The sequence below is a fragment of the Fragaria vesca genome, linkage group LG5 (genome assembly GCF_000184155.1).
Source record: "Fragaria vesca subsp. vesca linkage group LG5, FraVesHawaii_1.0, whole genome shotgun sequence".
Taxonomy (NCBI): Eukaryota; Viridiplantae; Streptophyta; class Magnoliopsida; order Rosales; family Rosaceae; genus Fragaria; species Fragaria vesca.
The window spans coordinates 5,509,218-5,522,233 of record NC_020495.1 but is presented as its reverse complement, the minus strand read 5'-3'; the positions used below and the strand labels follow the sequence as shown (position 1 = coordinate 5,522,233).

Below are 13,016 nucleotides of genomic sequence, written 5' to 3'. Positions count from 1 at the left end.
CAACCAAAAATTGCAGGACTGATGGAAAAAAAAAAATCCCTCGACTAGTATTCTGTTTAACCTAAGAAAAGACAAAGTACCAATGTTTGAATTGTTATATCGTTCATATTCCTAGATTTTGCACAATATAATGTAAATGTATTCTCCATTATGCAAAGAAAAAGCAAAGGCTCTAATCCAAATTATATCAAAGATTGATAATCAAATGGGGCAAACCATGGAATATCTGAAACCCACAACCCGAAACCCTCCATCACAAATATCTGAAATTAAAATTAAGCAATTATAGTACCATGTAAATCTATTTATCTGGTGTAGAGAGCAACCAATTCTAGTCAATCCCTAATATGGAATTAATCTCAGCTAGAACTTTGTTGCAGAATCATGAAACTCCTTCCCTACCTCAATGGCTCTGATGTGGGAAGAAGGACTAAGCCAAAAGTAAATGCCACCAAGTATAGTTGAATATCACCAACTCCCATACAAAAAAACAACTCTAGGACACCTTTATACTTTCTGTTCTCAAGTAAAATTCAGCTATGCAATTTCATGTTAAAATACTTAATTCAGTACCATACCCTACATCTGCAATTTCCCAAGCAGCTCAAATGCTTCATTCGATATACCCTTGGAGGCATAACTCATATTATTGCATTCCAAAAAATTTCATATTCCTTTGGGTATTTTGTCGAACAACTGACTAGCAAAATCCACGCCCAAACTTTCCATAAATGCATGAAGATCAATGAATTATGCAGAAATAAATTGCATTCCTCACAACTAGCATCGACGAACTTATGCACCTCCCATCAAAGTGTATATCTAATTTCTCACCCCAAGTCCTGAGAACTGTTAGATAAGTCAGATTAGCTAGTCTAAGCCACTTATGGATACCCCCAAAGCAACAATGAGTTTTCTCTCGAAACTTCAAGCAGGGCAAAATCACTTGATGAGTCGCAACAATCGTATTAACATAAGCTCACAAGGCAACAAATCTCAACGATATCCCCAACACTATTGCCTTAATGGCTTGTTTGTTGGAACCTCAAGCTGCACATAATCACTTTAGTGGCAACAATCAATTTAACACAAACCGACAAGGCAACAATTTAACAATCTCCCCCAACAAATGAGTTGGTTGTTAGAACCTCAACTTAGGCAAAATAATCACCCGAGATGGACTTTCAAGAATGGCAACATGTTTATAGAATGCTTTAGATCTCTTAGGCAACCTTTAGGGACCATTTCCAGCTACTATTCTCTTAACTTGATAAATTAAAATAACTATAATATGAAAAATAATCATTCTTTGTCGCTGGTGATCGAATTATGACATGTTAGTTCTTTAAGATAATTGACACTATGAAAGTTGCAGGTTCGATTTGTAGTATATGCCGATAGATGGGTGAAAGTAAAGTTTTGTCATTAACGAGGCTGACCAGGTGAACTGTAACTAATAAATTTGAAATTCTCCCACATTTTAATTTAGAGGAAAAAAAAACTTAAGAGAAGAGAAGAAAAAGCCACTAATTTTGTTTATCAAATACACAATTAATGTATTACAACAATGTGAAACGAGTATCAAATAAACAAGAAAATGCCACTATTAGTATTAATTGTAATTAATTTGAATTCCACGTGTGTGTATATAGTAATCGAAAATTTCCCTATATAGTAAAGGAGGTGCAGCAGCCGCACTGTTCATACACTGTAGCAGTGGGCCTCAGCTCTTTCTTTCTGTCATTTATCCCAAGCCCAAAACCGATTTTGGTCCAAAACCCATTTCTAGCTTCTAACTTTCCACCATCTCTCTTCCCTTTAGTTCTACCCGAACAACTCGAGAAAAACTTTCCCTGGTTTCTCACTTCCAGCTTTCCGCCATCTCTCTTTCTCTCAATTCTACCTTCATCTCTTTGCAAAAGTTCTTCTCTCTGCAAAACCTTCATCTCTCTGCAAAAGTTCTTCTCCGACCCAGATTTGGTCAGTTAAGAGAAGAAAGAAAGAGTTAATCGCTTTTGGTTTGGTTCTGCTTTCGTTGGAATTGGTTTAGGGTTGTATCATTCCACGGATTTTAGAGGCGATCGGTGTAAGAAAAAGTTTTCATTTATCTGCATCTGCTTACTTTTCTTAAGTTTCTGATAAATTTTCCTTTCATGATTGTAAATTAAGATTTTGGTGCTTTGTTTTCGTCATAGAGGTTTCGAATTTTCAACTCATATACTGGGTTGTGTAAACATTGGAGTTTTAGGTTTTCAGGCATGTGCGGGTAGATTGCTGTGCAGGTAAATTTTGATTGGAAAAAGAAGCTACGTGGGCTTTTTTCGCATTTGATCAACGGTATTGTCACTATTTGATAGAAAGGTACTGCTTGATTGGTTTTTCTCAAATTGATAGTCCTCAAATTAATTTTTGTTCTGTCGTTTTTTTTCCTTCTGTACAAAAAAAATCAACTTTCATGAAAAGTCATAGTTCTGCATTCGATTTGAACCTACTGGGAGTGAATCATCCAATTGATTCATATATGCTGATCGAGTAATCATATATGTTTTCTGCATTCTAGCTATTTTATTTTTAGTTGGGGAATATTGCATATGCCAGTTGTTTCTAGACAAATCACCGGTATCCCACACTCGCTTTCCCCATATGAGACAAATTGAATTCACGGAGAATGTTACGTGGTAACCAACTACTGTCTTTACACCCCGCAAAGAAAACCAAATGATGCAAAAGTTCAGTTAAACAAATTTAAAGAAATTTAAGAGTAGTTCTGCAAATAGTTAGAGATCTCTAGAGTAGCACTGCATGCCCGTAATGAAGACGATTCACTTTGTGTGAGAGATATAGTATTACCGTTCCCCAAACCAAAAAAGGTAGTCCTCCTAAAGCATAGAGTAGAACTCCAAGTAGATAAGTACGATGGAGAAACCTATAATACGTCTGCCTTCTTAGATCATCACCATTTTGTTAAGTGTCTTTCGTGCTGCACAATGTCAAGCTATTACTTTCAAGCCAACAACTAAACCATTGTTTGTACAGCAAAGATGTATCAAGATTTTGAGCAATAGCAATATATATAGATAAATATTTGTAGACTCAGTTTATAAGCTCAATTGTCACTTCAGTTAACACCTGAAGAACATGCTTGATGTCTCTCATATGGAGTTACCTTCTAAATTCAGCTTTCAGCTTATTGTTACTGTTTGCTCCCAGTATTTTCTACGTTGAAGGATTTTATCATTTCTGATTAAAGGTCTATAGCTCAACCATTTTGTACATTTTCTTATTAGAGTACGTGTTGTTTTGCAGGAGGTTGCTGATAACACCTGCGTCTACAGAAATGAGATACACCACTTAGTTGGGGAACACACTCAAATCTTGCAAGATGTAGCTGCAGATCCACTCTACCTCGCATAAAAGCTGTGCGCTGTGCTCAGTGCAAGCATGGAGAAGCTTTCTTCTTTCAGGTGAAATGCTCATTCTTTGGATGAAGTTGTGTACTTTTACATGTGCCTTTTCAGTTAACTTAGTTCTTGGTTAAATACAAAGAGACTGGATGTTCAAGTATCTGTTAATAAGACACATGACATCTTCTAAGCCATTCAGTTGAAATTCCAACTCTTGATGCTTCAAGCCTTTACCATGGATTTCCATGCAACTTAGAATATGATATACAATTACTAAGTATTCCACATGAGGACCATTCTAGCTACTTTTGTAATGCATCTAGAAAAGACATTTAATAGATATAACCTTTTAACAATGTATCTTTTAGTAATGCATCTGGAAAGACATTTTACAGGTATAACCTTTAAGCAATCCATGATTTAGTAATGCAACAAAGATTATCTTTGACAAAGTTATGGTTCTTTTTCAATACATCATATCACTTTGCCTGTTTTGTTCCACTGAATGTTAGGGATCAGTGGTTTATGTGGTCACTTGGCATTGAAACATCTTTGAGTAGTTGTAGTTGTCACCACTATAACATAGGAAAGTCACATCTGTTTATCATTCTTCTTCTTTTTGGGTTTGTATCCCAGCCTTTCATGTCCAGAAATATAGTATAAACATCTAAGCGAATAGTCAGATTGTACTTTTAGATAGCTTTTTACTCCACATGATTCCACTCCTTGAAGATGTTTAAAATGTAAGAGGTAATTCTAATATGCAAGTTATTATATATGTGCAGGCAACTGCTAGAAGAGAAGAGGGGATGACGTTGTTCTTTGTTTGTTGCAACCCAAACTGTGGTTACAGGTGGAGGGACTAATATCCCCAAGTTTCATCTAACTGTAATGATAAAAAGCACTAATAACTGTGAGTGTGGACATTACAAATAAAGAGCATTAATACAACCCATATGTCGATCCATGCTTTTTTTACATTTACATTTCTATATCAATTTCGCTTACTTTTCAGTATGATATTATGTTAAATATCTTATGTACTATGACACAACGACTACCGTAGAAATTAATAGCATGCCAAACTGTTCAAATCATCTATCTCTATATCTATACTATATCATCATCATCAATATCCCACTCCACTTTCGCTAATCTAATCAACCGCACCTACACCGGGCGCGAGCACTAATTCTTTCATAACTGACGTATTTAGCATTGGAATTACGGTCGACTGACCCGCGGCTGGACGCGGGCACAGTCCCTTGTTCTAGTAGTAAAAGGGCTACTCTAGCTTACGGGTGTCATATTCTAAGGCTAGCCACCTTGTTCCTCTAGGAAGCTCTAGAATTTGGGCGCCTTTCTATTTCTCCCCAAGTCTCCATACTCTGTAATCTCACTCTTCCAAACCCAAATCCGTCCTTCTCTTCTCTGCTCGCTCCTGTGATCTAAACTCTCTTCTCAAGCGTTGCTATATCACTCAACTGCCAACTGTAAGTTCAACATTCGCTCATTTCCTTAATATCAGTTTGCTCTTAGTCTTTCCTGTAGTGGTTTGCTTACAGCTTGAGTTGTTGGGTATCTGTAATTAATCTTTAGCACCCAAGAACTTGTTATGCTTTGTGGAAATGGGTAATGGGTTGTTGTGTCTGTTTTAGAGAGTTATTGTTCTGATTACTCGGTTTTTTTATTTTTTTTATTTATTTTTTTAATTTTTTTTATCAAGAAATACTGTCGAGTTTTCACATTTTGTATCACCTGGGGGAACTAAGTTCATCAGGGTTTGTGGTAATTGGTCAAGCTCAATTTTCTGTAGAATTTCTTTGTTGGATTTAAATTTTGATGCTAGATTATGTGGGTTTTTGCTTCTATATATGCTTGTGCCACCAATGATGCTACTGCTAAAACACACCCCAGAGGTGTTTGTGGGAAGGCCTGTATGAGCTCGAATTTTGTATTCCTTTGAGCATAGATGAGGTTTTAGTGGTTTTGAGTTGATATGTGTGGTGTATGGCTTTGATGACCAAGCAGTACTTGTTCCAAGTAGTTTGAATACTCAACCTGCTAATGCATAGTTGTGTCGGTTTCTTTGTTGTGTCATATTTTAGAAGTTTGTAGAGACCAGTGTATCTGGGGATGATTTGGCTGAGCAAACTGAAAAAGGAAAATGAAAAGTATAAAAATGTAGCACTTGTTTGTATTGAAAATATGAGATCCCTGGTACTATTGAAATTGCTATGGAGGACATTGGAGAGTGGTTGACTGTGGCAGTGAAGAATACTGTATATCAGACATAAAAGGAACTTAGTGTTGAGTGTGGATAGGCGTATATGCCTATAGGTTACCATTATTTATTTTGTTTGTGTTACTGGAGGTGTTTTGTCGGGCTTCCTCCATTTTTGGGATTTTAGTTTGGTTGCAGTTTCATTTTAGGATCTGATTTGATTTCCTTTTTATCTTGGTCTGGCCTCCTTAAATAAGCAGAATGCAACTTCTCTTGTTACTTCTACTTCCATGAACACTGAAACTTATGAGACATATAGTCACTATGTTTAATGTGATTCCACTCGTCCTGTATCAGCTCATTCAGCTGCTTCTGATATATGGATGGTTTTAATTCATAACACGCCTTTCATCATCTCCCACTTTTCAAATGCAGGAATGGCCGAGGCAGCATACACAGTGGCATCTGATAGTGAAACCAGTCGGGAGGAAAAATCCTCATTCACCTTTCCTGAAACAACAATTGGAATTGATATTGGTACTTCACAATGCAGGGTCGCAATATGGAACGGCTCCCAAGTTGAGATACTGAAAAACAGTAGGAATGTGAAGATGATGAGTTCGTATGTTACATTCAAGGATGGAACCCCTTCAGGGGAAATCAGCAATCCACTCTCTACGGATCATGAAATGTTATCTGGAGCTGCAATCTTCAACATGAAACGCTTAATTGGCCGAGTTGACACGGATCCAGTTGTACACTCTAGCAAAAGCCTTCCATTTCTAGTACAAACATTGGATATTGGTGTCCGCCCATTTATTGCAGCCTTGGTTGGCAATTTCTGGAGATCCACCACTCCTGAAGAAGTTATGGCAATTTATTTGGTGGAACTGAGGGAAATGGTAGAAATCCAATTAAGAAGGCCCATAAAAAATGTTGTTCTAACCGTGCCAGTTTCATTCAGCCGATTCCAGCTTACTCGAATCGAAAGAGCTTGTGCCGTGGCTGGCCTTCATATCCTGAGACTGATGCCAGAACCAACTGCAGTGGCATTGTTATATACCTTGTATGCAAAGCAAAGTGGATTTCAGTCAACAGATAGGAATGTTCTAATCTTCAATATGGGTGCTGGATACTGTGATGTAGCTCTAAGTGTTACAGCTGAAGATGCACCTCGAGGAATTTCTGAAATAATTGCCTTAACAGGAAGTGCCATTGGAGGAGAAGACCTGCTTCAGAATATGATGCGTCATGTGTTGCCAAATGCAGAGAATCTTTTGACAAGTCATGGAGTTGAGGAGATCAAATCAAAGGGGTTACTTCGAGTTGCGACCCAGAATGCAATCCATAGTCTCTCCTCCCAAAGTTCTGTTCAAATTGATGTTGACTTGGGAAATGGGATGAAAATCTGCAAGGTTGTGGACCGGGAAGAATTTGAGGAAGTTAATTGTGCAGTATTTGATAAGTGTGCTAGCCTCATTATCCAGTGTTTGCATGATGCAAAGGTAAAACCCAAGGATGTGAACGATGTGATACTTGTTGGTGGATGTTCATATATTCCAAAAATAAAATATCTTCTCATGAGTATATGTAAAAAAGAACAGCTTTATGAAGGGATAAATCCGCTGGAAGCTGCTGTCTCTGGCGCAGCACTAGAGGGATACATAGCTTCAGGAGTTCATGATCCTTTTGAATCTGTGGATGTGCTATCTATTCAGGTCACACCTCTGTCAATTGGAGTTCGAGCAGATGGAAACAACTTTGTGCCGATCATACCTAGAAACACCAGAATACCAACCCAAAGAGAGATGCTATTCACAACCGCTCATGATAATCAGGTGCAAGCACTTACAGTTGTTTATGAAGGTGATGGCAACAAGCTTGAAGAAAATCATTTGCTGGGATACTTCAAGATAGAGGGAATTCCTCCAGCCCCCAAAGGAGTTCCACAAATACGAGTAATGATGGACATTGACACTTCAAATGTGCTGAGAGTTTTGGCTGCTGTGTTAATGCCTGGTTCTCATCTTCCAATAAATCCTGTCCTGGACGTGAGAATGCCTACAGTTGACGATGGTCATGCCTGGTGCGCGGAAGCCCTGAACAGAACTTATGGTGCTACTCTAGACTTGGTATCAGTGAAGAGGATCTAGTTATTAAGATAAGGAATGCAGCTGAATAAAATGTAGCAAGTAGTACGAACAGTTAGTTGCTTTGTAAGAGTCATCGTTCTCTGCTTGCAAACTTTGTTGTTGACTCGTTGCATTTGGTGTGATAAAAGGAATAAACTACTTGTGCTTTTATTTGCTTGTTACAATTCTGATGGCATTGAAACTTGACTGAGCCATCAATGAAAATGAGATTTAGAAGTGCAAGAGCTCTGTATGAATCAAACAGAATGTATAATTGTATGCATGTAATTGAAATGGAAAAGAAAGAATGATTGTAGGCATTTGTGAATTGTGATGACCAAATGTGTATTTGAAACAAAGGTGAACATTTAAATTACAAGTATTCGGAAAGAAAAACCCCAAGCACAAGTATTCAGAAAAAAGTCCAAATTATTCAGAAAGAAAAAACGGTCTTATACTGAGTAGGTAGCTCCTAAAGGCCTAAATTCTCACTTCTGCTAATCAGTTCCTGAAGTGGAATGAAATAACAAACATGGCTTACTTGTATTATAGACCAAAACCCCTCCCAGAAAAAGAACAACAACATTAATACCTAAGATCTAAGGACAATTAACAACGAGTAACAAATTCGTTGTCGCTGCCTAAAAAGTTACAAACCAAAAGACCATTATAAGATCTCAAACTAAAACGATATTTGAGAAAATCTGCTAAATCAAGTGAATAAGCTGAAATTGCAGTTTATGACCATTTTTATAATTTGAGGACTCAATTTACAAAGTTGATGCATCGCATCATTCATATCATTATTTGATCGAGGATACGTAACATTATAATTTTCTAATTAGATACTTTGCCAAACAAATAAACTTTGTACCATTCACTACATTTTGTTTGGTTATATGCATCTCCACACTGTTTTAACGAAATAACAAAATGGAGTTAATAACTATCATTGTTATGCGGTCCACTAAACATCTCGGAATAACAAAACCTAATACCATGATTTATGCGTTCATGTGTTTGGTCTTTATCACTGAGTTCCTCACTTCATCCCAAGTGAAGTAAGCAAAATCTCATAGCAGAATCACAGAGAACACACACTGTAGTGCAAAAATCCCTAAACTCCAAGCAGAAGAAGCCTAGTCTCTAAACGTCACCCACTGAAGAACAGAACCTTGATACCCTGAAGACAAATTGTTACAAGACAAAGCAGACTACTATATAGAAACTCAATTTGACTCCCCAAAGCCACGTAGCTACAAATACCTGATCAGAAAAAGCGTACGACTTGCTTCCCAGAAAAATCAAAACGACGCTGGATTTTAGCTTACCTCCGTATTGACTTCTGAAACCCGACACATATTCCCAGTCAATTCTATAATGGAGCCCTAACCCATCCAAGAACAAGGTTACAAAGTTTCAAGTTTTCAAACTCGGGTCGGTCCCTTTTAATAAGATCGCATACTTCAACCATCTGGGTCCGTCTCAAAGATTAAACAAGAAACAAATAATCACAAAAATGGAAGAATTTAAACCAAAGATAATTAATTTATATATATTCAAGAAAATTTGAACTGAAACATAGATTTTCCTTCTTTCATTTTCCAGAAAAGGGCATGCAGATGAGTTCCAACGCATATGTTAATTGTTCACCGTTTCGACCACGCTATCAAGTTCCCGAGCTTCCTTTACCCTTTTTTTTTTTTTGAAGCCTTCGAAACCCAAAAAACGTAGACTTTTCTTCTTTTTTCCGCGAAGAAAATCTAAAACCTTCTCTCCCACAAACCCACAGAGCTCAAAATCAGACATGGCGAACACCTTGCCTAGCACGCTGTCTCTTTCTCTATTTCTTCAACCCATGCACGACCAGAATTGGACTTTGAGAAAAACATTTATAATTAATCAATTATTAGTTGTTAATTCTTTTTCTTAATCTATGTACTTGTTGCTCTTCTTCTTCGATCTTCTTCCTCAAGCTAGGAGGTGGGATGGTTTCAGTACCGCTGGGACATGGACACGTGGCGGCGTCTGAGGTGCGGGGAGACGATGGAGATGAGCCCACCGAGTGGTGGCCGCATTTTCGACCGGTAGATCATCTCGTCGTACGGCCGCCGGTAGAACTTGAGGAACGGGACGAACGACTCGCGCGACTTCTCCGTCCGGCTGACGTGGCACTCCTTGCGGAAGAACGTCGCCGGGGACTGGAAGAACGACGGACGTGGGGTCCGGGGGTGGGGTGTCCGGCTGCCTTCGCTGGCTGACGTCATGGGGCGGCAGCGCGGGGGGAGAGGGGTCGACGGGAAGAGGCTCTTCCTGGTGGCGGCGGAGTTGCCGTAGCCGTGGAGGGTGCCACGTGGCGTCCTGGCGGCGGGGGAGGCGAAGGAGAACGACCTGGCGTTTAGAGGGGAGATGAGGGCGGGTCCCAGAGGGGAGGGGGTAGTGGGGCCCACCTTGGAGGACGACGTGTCGGTGAGGCTGAGGTACCAGGGCTTGAGGGAGTCGATCTGGTGGTGAGAGACGGTGAAGGAGAAGCGGGAGGAGGAGCACGCGCCGATCTTGGCCGTGGATGATGGATCGAATCGGAGGGACGCGGCGCGTGGATAGGAGGAGAAGTCGTTGAAGTCCATTGACTCTTCGAAGTCCAGTGAGGAGACCATCATCGTAGCCGTTGATAACTCAACGAACGGTCGAACACCCTAATCAAACAAAAACAATAAAATCTATCACTGTCATACATTGTTTTTGCTCCTTGTGGTCACACCATGCTCAATTACTAGTAGAATTGACCACTGAAAGCAAACAAAAATAGCAAATGGCAACATCTCTCTCCATTCTCCTTGTATTGAAAATTACCTTGGGGTGAAAATTTAATTCACTACAATGGGAAAATGGGAAAATTACTTTTTATAAGACTCACATGCTTAACAATGATGGCTTTGAGCTCAGTGGGATTTTCTTTTTTGGTACAAAACTCTAGTGGTTTTTCTTTTTATGGGTTTTCCTTATAGTAGTAGCATTCATCATAAGGATTATGGATTTAACAGTTCCTAGTATTCCCAAAGCAAAGCAAAGCCATAATTGTGACATAATTTGAACCCCAAAACCAGAAAAGCAAAGCTGAACAAGCACTCATTGACTTGCTTTCAACCCAAAGGATAAGCTCACAAATGGGGGTGGGTAGCAGTAAAAGTGTAAAACACTAAAACACATTCTAATTGGGTAAAAAAACAAACACGGTAACTTCACCCAACAGTGACATTAATGAAAGCTAGCTAGCAGCTGGCTATTGTGGGCTACTCACCTAAAAGCAGAGATAACCATAGGTGAATTTAAATTCTTTTTAACTTTTTACCTTCCAGAGATAGGAGAAGAGAGACGGAGGGTCAATTACAAAGGCCTGGAAGAGCCGTCCTGGGTAGTACTCTGCTACAATTTTCAGAGTTGCCAGAAGCAAGTTCATAAAAGCCGACGCTGACCTGAAAAAGCCTGCACCACCAAACCACCATCACCACCACGCCTTTCAATAATTCATTTACTTTTAGAATTTAAACCCAGGTACATAAACAACATTATCAACTTTAATCCGTGGTTAAAAGACTAAAAAGCAGTGGTGCTAATTCTGCAAAGCTACTAAAAGTAGGATCCTGGGTACTTCTGCAGGCATATTAAGGATGTACAGAACTTGACCAATTCTAGGTGAGAAAGAGGAATGACTCCAAATCCCGATAATGCCCCTGTTATGCTGGACCACTGATGAGGAGTGGACCTTGACGTATCAGGGGCACACCGGACACTTTCAGAGGGAAAATCTGAGTTCCAGAGGAGACACAACAGTGCCGGTGCTCCGACATTGTTGCGTGCCTGGTCTCTCATTGATCACCATGTCGTGCAGTTCATAAGTACAACTCAATGTGAAATCTCTAGATTGGCCTTGTTGTTATGAAAGTGGGTACTTAGATTTCTGTTGGGTAAGATTGTGAATATGGGAGGAGTGAGGGGTGCTTACTTGCGTCGAAGAGAATGACGAACTGCTCGACGTTTTTGGTCATCGTCTGAATGGCCACCTCCAACGTGAAAACCAACAACCGAGTGAACCTAAAATCAGAAAACCAAAATAAAAGTTATATAATTTAATTTTAATTACCATGAAAAAAATAGAAAATAGGAAAAATTTGGTTCAAAGTTTTCTGGGTACTCACATTTTCTGGGAATGCAACTTTTGGTAGTCTTGTTTGAACCGGAAAATCTAGAAAGACCAAAAATTTAGCAAAGTTGATATCTTTCAAAGAACAAAAAAACAAGAAGAATATGAATCAAGGAATTACCAGAACAGGCCTGGATTCTTCATCATGACCGGACACGTATGCAACGCCTTCTGCAAGTTCAGCAGAGAACTCATCTGCTATCAAGTGATCTGTTTGTTCATTCAAAACAGAAACAAAAAAGAAAATCAAAACAAATAATTAATCAAGAACAAGTTTCACTTTTTATGGTTAAATTTAAAAAGAACAACAAGATCAAAGGAAGTGGGTTTAATGATTAGTGTGGGGAGTTGGCGATTTTGGTTAAAGTAATTAATTTAACCCCTAAATTCAAAGCGTGAGAAAAAGCAAGATTCCACGCCGAAACCAAAGAAACAAAAAGAGACACCAATATTCATTTTCAAAAACCAAAGAAAAAAACCAAAAGGTTTTGGCTTGTAGTAGTCAGTTGTAACTAGCTAGTACCAGTCCCAATAGTGTTTCTCCAAGACAGGCAAGCTCTGATGGCCTTGGCCGCCTTCTTCACACTCTCTCCTTTTGCTTTCAGAAACCTCTCCACACAAGCACTGTTACAAAACTTCTCCTGCAAAATTCAACAGTAAAAAAAACTTAAATCAAACCCAAGCCAACAGTAAAAAAAAAAAAAAAAAAAAAAGAATTTGGAGACAAGATCTCTGAATAAGGCGAACCTGTTTAACCGTCAGCGGAGCTTGTTTTCTGAGGAGGTGAAGAACAGCTTCGACTTTGGGGTTGTCTCTGATGAGATCCCTTATTATTTGCTGTTGCTGTTGATCTTTCTTGCCCATTTCGAGAATGATCGAGAAGGGTTTAACTCCGAGGAAAAACAGTGAGATACTGAGAGAGTGTTGGAGACTAATATACGAAGCTTTGGCTTTACGCAACCATTAAGATCTCTCACAGTTGAAGAGAGAGAGAGAGAGAGAGAGAGAGAGAGAGAGAGAGAGAGAGAGAGAGAGAGAGAGGAGTAGAGTAG

The 13,016-nt window shown here is 39.1% G+C and overlaps 2 protein-coding genes and 1 pseudogene across 2 annotated transcripts; 2 read left to right on the top strand and 1 right to left on the bottom strand.

The window, feature by feature from the left end:
• Positions 1-3,138: 3,138 nt before the first annotated feature.
• Positions 3,139-4,270, top strand: LOC101307020 (annotated as a pseudogene).
• A 490-nt stretch (positions 4,271-4,760) lies between these two features.
• Positions 4,761-8,086, top strand: LOC101308177 (heat shock 70 kDa protein 8-like). The gene is made up of 2 exons (XM_004299078.1): positions 4,761-4,897; positions 6,064-8,086. The coding sequence occupies exon 2, from the start codon at positions 6,066-6,068 to the stop codon at positions 7,779-7,781; it is 1,716 nt and encodes a 571-aa protein (XP_004299126.1). The 5' UTR covers positions 4,761-4,897; positions 6,064-6,065; the 3' UTR covers positions 7,782-8,086.
• A 1,668-nt stretch (positions 8,087-9,754) lies between these two features.
• Positions 9,755-12,828, bottom strand: LOC101307887. Its single transcript, XM_004299077.1, has 7 exons — positions 12,712-12,828; positions 12,488-12,605; positions 12,086-12,174; positions 11,960-12,006; positions 11,767-11,855; positions 11,113-11,246; positions 9,755-10,456 (listed from the first exon to the last, which is right to left on the bottom strand). The coding sequence occupies exons 1-7, from the start codon at positions 12,826-12,828 to the stop codon at positions 9,755-9,757; spliced, it is 1,296 nt and encodes a 431-aa protein (XP_004299125.1).
• Positions 12,829-13,016: the final 188 nt, after the last annotated feature.

What these genes read in the sequence shown, in the direction of transcription:
- LOC101308177 (XM_004299078.1), top strand. Translation starts at nt 6,066, where the DNA reads ATGGCCGAGGCAGCATACACAGTGGCATCTGATAGTGAAACCAGTCGG.
- LOC101307887 (XM_004299077.1), bottom strand. Translation starts at nt 12,828, where the DNA reads ATGGGCAAGAAAGATCAACAGCAACAGCAAATAATAAGGGATCTCATC. An exon ending in CTCCGCTGACGGTTAAACAG is followed by an intron (nt 12,606 to 12,711) that starts GTTCGCCTTATT and finishes TGAATTTTGCAG; the next exon opens with GAGAAGTTTTGTAACAGTGC. An exon ending in GAGAAACACTATTGGGACTG is followed by an intron (nt 12,175 to 12,487) that starts GTACTAGCTAGT and finishes ATGAACAAACAG; the next exon opens with ATCACTTGATAGCAGATGAG.